We start from the raw sequence: 8,273 nt of genomic DNA, 5'->3' as shown, positions 1-8,273 counted from the left end.
GGGATCTTTGAGCAATGCTTCCCAAACTTTAATGTGGACATGGATCTCCTGGGGCTCTTGTTAAAATGAAGGTTCTGATTTGGTGTGTCTGGAGGGAAGCCCAAGATGCTGCATTTCTGACTAGTTTCCATGCAGTGCTGATGTTACAAGGTCTATGGGCCACACTCTAAAGAATTAGGCTCTAAGGAAACAGATCTCAGTTGACATTACAGTCATGGATGCTAGTAAGTTTTATCTTTGTGAAAAAGTATTTTCCATTCCTTTAAGCCCATGATCAACTGGTTGTACTAAAAGTATCCTCAAATCTTAATGGTCTCAGGGGCCTCCACTCACAGAACCACTGGTCCCTTGACATCATCCTATTCTGAACACATGCTTTTTTTTTTTTTAAGATCTCAGTTTCCTTACCTGCTACCAATTCTGATAAAATGCATGGCTGGGAAATAGGCTGGGGTACTGGGGGAAAAAAAAAGTTTGGTTCTTATCCCTGTGTCTCAATGATCCAGTCTCTCCCTTTCTTTCAGGACCGCAGATCATCAAGGGGTGACTTTACTTCATTTTTTCAAGTTAATAGTATCAGTAGTAAGTAACTAAATGTTAACTAAAACCTAAATTTGACTTCACAATTAGGAGGGTTAAAGCTCCAAACAAAAATATATATCAGTATCATTTAAGGCAACGGAAATAAAAGTCAGTAAAGTCTTGTTTTTCAAACGTGTTATTGTTTCCGCTGACACTGTCCTCTTGCTGGTGATGCGCCTGGACAGCTGTGACCAGAGGACAGCAGGGGAAGAAGTTGTGTGCAGAAATAGCCAATAAATTTCTTCACGGTTCTGTGAGACCCATTCCCTGGAAAATTCAGCCCGAATCCAGCCAAGTATGTTTAATCTCCTATGGCACAGCTGAACTCGTTTTAGACTGAAGCAATCACTTTGAATCTGCAGCTCAGAATCAAGCTGTTTACGAACACCACTGCTTGTCCCTAAGCTTAATCACACAAAACTATACCCAAATTAAAGACACGCATTTCTTATTATGGCTCACTAACACAAAAGAAAGATGTACGTATTCTTTTAACAACATTGGAGAGTGTGGAACATCTGGATAAAGACAGACTACATTAAGTCTCTCGCTAGTAGAGCTGGGAGATTTATAAAAAGTCAAGGAAATGGAATTAGAATTTCCTTTCCCAGTGTAAGGACCATTACCTTCCTTTCAAAACAGAGGCAACGCACTCTTTTCTGTATGTGATAAAAATTAGATTTGAGTCAAAGACTGTGTTCGTTATACTGAGAAAACTGAGGATATGCAGATGAACTATTCTATATCTATAGAATATCTATGATATTCTAATGTGACTTTTCAAAATAAATTATATGAAGTCTAAAGTTTTCAAGCTTCACATTTAGGAAGAAGGCTTGATTTGCAGCTTTTCACAGAAAGAGGAGACATGCCTACCTTTCTAAACATAGCTGCTAGGCCAACCATCTAGTATGCACCTTGGCATACTCAGGTGAGGCTTGTGGTGGCCTCCTCGGGAGCTCTATGTACTTACTAGATGCCCGCTCACGTGAGGAGTGGGCAAAGGACAAAGTGCCTCCTGGCAGAGGATCTTCTGATAAAAGCTACTAAGGTGTACACTGGAACATGCAGGTCTGAGAGAGAGATACAAAGTAGGCACAGACATCATTCTTGCCCCGGGAGTCTGGAGCTAAGCTCCTGTTGAAACCTTTCACTGGTGTGAAATCAACAAGCCAGTCTGCTAAGCATGCTGAACTTCACCCCACATCCTTCCTCCCCGAGAGCGCACGGTGAAGCCACACCCAAAGGAAGCCCAGGGCCTTCTCCAACCTATTGCGCTGTACTTTTATTATACTGTTTTTCACTCTTTAAAAGCCAACAGATCACTCCGGGGTCCTTTAAAGAACAAAGCATTCTTGTTAAGAAGCTTACGTAAAGTAACTGAACTTGTTCCACAAATGGCTTCGTAGACCAGGAAGTGCTGCCGTTCTCAACCTGGACTGTTCATCAGACTCTGGAAGCCCTAAAGAAAACATGCCTGCCCCACCTCAGGAAAGTCAGGAAGTTGGTTGGGGGGGGGGGGGCGGTTACCAGGCCTCTCTGACTTGCCAAAGGGTTTTAAAAACTGAGTGAGAGGCAAATGAGAATGGAATCTTTGAGCTCAGACTGATAGGTTTAAATTCCAGCTCTACTGTTCCTAATTAGATGACCTTGGGCAAGGTAACCTTTCTCCAAGTCCCAGACTCCTTATCTATAAATAGCACTTCCAGCATGGGGTGCTTGTAAGGATTTAAAACAACACGCAAAGTGCCTATTATACTGCCTGTCACATACTGCACGCTCAAGAGCAGTAGTCACTAGTGATGCTGAAGACAAAGGATGATAACAATGTGGATAAATCCCCTTGAACAAATCCCTAAGCTAGAGAGCTCAAGTTGAGCTGCCGGGCCATGAAACGATTTGGAGGAATTGTATGTCTTTCCAGTCCCCAGGGACAATGTCTCAGGCTCTCTGCTGTGTGTCGTTGGGAATTCTCCACTACAGTTAGCAGAGAGACCAGCCAGAACCACAGGAGGAGGTGGTGGCAACAAATTTGGTGAGAAAAACAGAAAATTCAGCATAGGGTTTTGGTCTCATCAGACCTCCTTGTTTGTTATATATGCAGGAGTTCTGTGTTTCATTAACTCAGGAGTTGTTACTGCATTTTACCTTTAACCCTAGAAAGACACCAGCTCTGTCCTTAAAGGAGCATTAGAAAGCTGTTAGGTGTTAAGCACATAAAGAATAGCAAAATGACAATTTAATTGCCTTGAGATTACTCTTGGAAAGGATTTCGGATTAGGAAGCAAATACAATTAAAATGTAGATGACTCATGAATGCAGCATGGGGTTGTCCAAGGAGCTGGCCGAAGGAGAAAGGAGGCTCAAAGCACACATCACAGACCTTCTTGTGCAGGAAATGAGCCAGGTTGACTCCATACATACAAGGCATGGGTTAAGTCACTAAAGGACAAATTAACCTAATTGCCACCAAAATTTGAAGAAAAGAAAATGCCATAGTATTTAGCACTTCTCCATTTATAGAAGTGAATTCATTAACAAAGAAGCAACTTCCCTTGTTACATCAAACAATGCCGACTTAATCATAAAGAGAGACAGCCTGCCCCACAGCTCTTTTTTTTCCCTAACAGCCAGGAACAAGAATTTAGAACTTAACCTCCACATGCAGGAAATGTAAATGGCTCTAACTTATTATTGCTTAGGCTGTGCATACAAAAATCCCTGATGGTCGTCACAAGCCCCACACTTTGCTAACATATTTATACAACTGCTGAGATCACCCTTTTCTCATCTTCGCCATTGTGTAGGATGCCTTATATAAGGATGTTGGATGTTATTTTCTGCAGTGCTTTTAGACTAGAAATCCTCGGGGCAAAAGCTTATGCAGTTTCCTCTATAATTTATACAGCCCCATTCACATTTACTAGGCTGTTTATTATTCATCGTGCAACAGCAGAAGAAATATCTTCAAAGAAAAAGCTAGAAAAGAGGAAGTTACTAGAAGTCAAGGTCTCTGAAAGTTTAGTAAAAAAGTGTGAGTGATTCACATATTCTAATCAGTTTTTAACTTTTGCAGCAGCAACAAAATATTAGATAATTTTTTTTTTTAAATGTCTGCCTTAAGTGTTAAGTAGCTAATTCTCCAAAAAGACCCTGGGGAAGGAAGAAAAGGAAGAGGTAGAGAAAAGTATTTATTATGGAAGCTACCATCGTGCTCGGATATTATAAACTCAAAGTTGAATCTAACAGAACGATCTTAAAATCATGAGTGTACCCACAGAGGAAAAGACTGTTGTACCATGGGCAATCACCAGTTTTTATCAACATGAATAGGATCTGATTTACTAAGGCTCAAAGGTTGATGACTTGTTTTCTGCTGCGTATTTTAGCTGGGATCAATAGGTGCCCTTTAAGGTGCTCAGAATGCTGACATTACACAGACATCCATGTGATCAGAAGGTGTATTTTAGGCACTGAAAATGCATTTTAAGCAATTACTTAACCAAAGATTTCCCATGGACATCTCAGCATAATTATTGTCTTTTATTCACCACTTATTCCATAAACTCCCTTTGTTATATATAGGAGTGAAAGAGTACCTGGCTGCCCTGTAAAATCAAGAATCCAGTAACTAAGCAAGTCCGAAGTGAAGAGGAGAATGGGAGGAGAACAGTGAAGGAATAGTTTCATTGTATTATTTTAAAATGGTATTAACTTGTAGAATAGTACTGCTATAACAACGCTCCAAATGACTGGTAAGAGCAACTGCAAGTTAAAGTTGAACATAAGCCAGATTTAGATTACATTTCCTCTTATAACATTAAACTCACATATATTTTAGTATGTGCTGATTTTATGTAAAACATACTGGAAAAAATCATTTTGCCAAGTACCACTGCTGCCCTCCTTCCCCTGCCCCTCCCCGCCAACACTGAGTGTTTGGAATGGAGTTTGGAAAGATAATGACATTTGGTAGTTCTTACTCAAGTGAATTTATTGTGCAATTGTGTGCTAAATTTGCATTTTAAACTGTGTGCCACTGAGCAGAAAGTATACCTACAGCAGCCATGGAATTGAGCTGATCGATGTAGAATTCAGGCCAACTTGTTGCTCCCTTGTTTTCTTCCTGATCCTAAACAGAAAGCAAAAAAAAAAAAAAAAAAAAAGTAATATACCACCAGATATATACACACAATGGCCATAAGCACATCTGACTTTCAGAGCATCTAGACAATGACCTATATAAGCCATTAGAAGACAATGATAGAAGATATTTGTCTTCAAATGTTGGCTCTGATCATAAGACTGTTCACTCACCTAGGGACAAGACAGAGCTACAGTCAGAGTTAGGTATGAGTTAGGTACGACAAAGGGGACATTTTTTGAACCATGGATCAAGGGGAATTTATTATTTTATCACTTTTTTAATTTATATTTTTAAAAAATTGAAGAACAATGGACATAAAGTATTGTACTAGTTTCAGGGGTACAACATGGTGATGCGACATTTATATATGATACAAAATGGCAACCATAATAAATCTAGTTACCATCTGTCACCATAAAATGTTGCTACAGTAGGAAAACCCGGGTGGCTCAGTTGGTTAAGTGTCCAACTCTTGATTTCAGCTCGTGAGATCAAGCCCCGAGTCGGGCTCTGCCCTGGGCATGGAGCCTACTTAAGATTCTCCTTCTCTCTCCGCCTCTCCACCCCCACCCCTGCTTGCCCGCCCACTCGCTCACTCTTTAAAAAAAAAGTTTTTACAGTATTATTGACTATAAAGGGGAATTTAAATGGGAACTTAGCCACACTATGATGACATTGTTTTCCTTCAGGGGCACAATAGCATTGGGAAAGGCACGGTGTTTATTGTGAGGACAAAGGATCTCTAGATCCTGTGAGGCACTGAGGACAGCACTGCTCAACTATTCGTCTGGATGAAATCCGCAAAAGAAGGAAAATTGTCTTTAAAAATGACCACAGGATTTGGCCCCTTGTTAATTAGACTATTTTAGTTAGTTTATTCAGACTCCAGAAAGAAAGTAAAAATTTTGAAGGGTTTCATTTGATGTAACCAAAACTAGGTACTGCTTCAGATGAAAAGGTAGAATAAAGCCTGACACTGGATGGAAAGTAGTAAAATGAACACACATTACTCACAGGCCCAGCCCTCGCACTGTGACAGCTTTGAGTTTGAGAAATGCATCTGAGCTGACGGGAACTGGAACCCAGGAATTCAGGAACCGCTCTGGCCAGTCTTTCATCTTATAAAACAGGGTGACCTGAAGCCAGCACCAGGGCCCTCAGGGCTTCTGTGGATAGTAGCCCCCAGCCAAAGCCCTCCCTTCCCCCCAAAATCAGGGGGCTGTGGCTTCTGCCTCACGCCAACACCGAGTCCATCCGAAGATGGCACTGTAGTTGGAGTTTTCCAGGCATGTTTGTACACCTAAGTGGCTAGAAGTCATTTGTGTGATCAACTAGACTCGAAGAGGCAAATTTCAGCATTCTCTAGCTTCACGTTCAGAGAGCACCTTAGTACAAGTGACATCCCCTGTGCCCTTGGAAAAGATGCTGGGCCAGGTACATGTAGCCGCTATGAGAAAATGAAGCAGTTACGACCGATTTACTGATGCCAGAATCCCAATCTTTGGGATAGCAGTTTCAAGGCGGGGCTTTTAATTTCAGCCCTATACTTGACCTCAGAAACACTTTTTCTAAGCAAATCTTTCTAGGTGCGTCTACTGTGGTGAGATAAAAGAAATGTAATTTCAAAACTATTCGTTAAGTAGTCGCAAAAAGCAGGCAAAGTAAGTAGTGCTTACGGTGCCTTAAAAGCTGGCAGTAACAGATACCTGAACTTGAGCAGCTGTGTGAATTTCATCTGGAGACTGAACAGATCATGGGGACAATGGCTATAGCAGCAGCTTTGAAGTTGGACTGCGTTACACTTGCATGGTTTTAAAAAGCTTAGGAAATCTGATGAGTTTTTAGAACAGTCCTCGGTTATTATTTAAGTTGTTAATAAAGTAGCTACAATGGCAGTGTAAATGCTGAACCCTTCTCTCCTCCTAAAATGGAGTATTAAAGTTAGCAAAACCCCGCTGTTACCAATGTATTCAGCAAGCCAAAACTCACAGCGAAAGCCAACGGTATTTGAACCTATAAAATCAAATAGAAGGTGCCAGATCTTCCTAGTCCCTCAAACTAGGGCAAGTTTCCAAAACTACAACAAAATCCTGTCCCATGTCTGGGGTCCCCTGAGAGCCTGTCTGTTGTCATGGTTAACAGAACAGGAGATCATTTTAGAAGCTGAAGATTAGTATACAGAGAGAAATCTTTACACTTTGGAAATACTTTAGTAATATAAACATATTAAGAGTAGCCCTAGATACTGTAGTCAAAACAGGGGAAAGAAAACTTCATTTTTATTTCACATGCTCAGTGCTGAGAATATCAAATGAGCTAATGTATGTAAAAGCTTCTCATAAAAGTACTGTTATCACTATATTTCTGGGGGTGATCCTCAGAGTTCTTCATTTTGGCAATGTGTCTCCAGTTTCCTCTGTGCAATTCTGGTCCTTCTATACAGATGTGCATTCCAGTAGCCAAGTGAAACACATCTGTGCATCAATTCTCTGCTCCTACTTTGTGCAGCTGCTAGAGTCTATAGTTATGCAGAGCCACAGGCCAGAAATAGATGAATGCAATTGTTCTCGGGGCGGGGTGGGGGGGGTTCCCTTCAAGAGCACTGGACACCGAGACATGCTGAGGAGAAGACTCTCTCCTAAGAAGTCCATCAAAGAAACTGCTGATGAGAGTCTAGGCATCTGATATTCCTGGAAAGCAACTGGGTCCTATGTGTTACCAGCCTCTAACATGGATTATTCTTTTTTTTTTAATATTTTATTTATTTATTTGACATAGAGAGAGAGAGAGAGACAGAGTGAGCACAAGCAGAGGGAGTGGCAGGCAGAGGCAGAGGGAGAAGCAGGCTCCCCACAGAGAAGGGGGAGCCCGACGCGGAACTCAAGCCCGGGACTCCAGGATCATGACCTGAGCCGAAGGCAGTGGCTTAACCAACTGAGCCACCCAGGCGCCCTAACATGGATTATTCTTTGAGCCATCTGCCTCCCCTCTATTTTCTTTGTTATGAAGAAACAAGTAGAAAAATAAACAAGATTGTATAGACTGCATTAGTTGTAATGGAAGCAACAGTAATATCTAACACATTCATAGCTTATGAACAAACATTAAAAAAATTGTTCTAAGCACTGTGTTCTTCATGTAATCTACCGGATGAGGTAGCCACTGTTATTTCACTCATTTTAGTGAGGAGGAAACAGAGGCAAAGAGAAGACCAGTGAAGTTGCCAAAGGTCATCCTGCTAGAAATTCAGAGGCAGTGGGAAAGAATCAGGGCAACCTCTTTCCTAAGATTAGACCTCAGATTAATCACAAGCAATATACAGTAAGTGCAAAGCTGGCCTTTCACTCTTAACCACTTTACTGTACAAGAAACTCAAACATGGTGGGCACCTGGGTGGCTCAGTCATTAAGCGTCTGCCTTCGGCTCAGGTCATGATCCCAGGGTCCTGGGATCGAGCCCCACATCGGGCTCCCTGCTCGGCAGGAAGCCTGCTTCTTCCTCTCCCACTCCCCCTGCTTGTGTTCCCTCTCTCGCTGTGTCTCTC

At 41.6% G+C, this 8,273-nt stretch overlaps 1 protein-coding gene across 5 annotated transcripts in view; it reads right to left on the bottom strand.

Moving 5' to 3' along the window:
* Window positions 1-8,273, bottom strand: part of DAAM1 (dishevelled associated activator of morphogenesis 1) — a 164,812-nt gene that overhangs the window by 50,700 nt on the left and 105,839 nt on the right. For all 5 annotated transcript variants that reach the window (XM_073895288.1, XM_025869940.2, XM_073895289.1 and 2 more), the window contains one exon: window positions 4,643-4,714. In XM_073895288.1, coding sequence (XP_073751389.1) covers window positions 4,643-4,714 — 72 coding nt within the window. The remainder of the gene's footprint in view (window positions 1-4,642; window positions 4,715-8,273) is intronic.

Source organism: Callorhinus ursinus, unplaced genomic scaffold, assembly GCF_003265705.2.
Source record: "Callorhinus ursinus isolate GAN/ISIS: 27379988/994484 unplaced genomic scaffold, GSC_fseal_2.0 scaffold8, whole genome shotgun sequence".
Classification (NCBI taxonomy): domain Eukaryota; kingdom Metazoa; phylum Chordata; class Mammalia; order Carnivora; family Otariidae; genus Callorhinus; species Callorhinus ursinus.
This window is presented reverse-complemented; position numbering and strand designations above follow the sequence as displayed.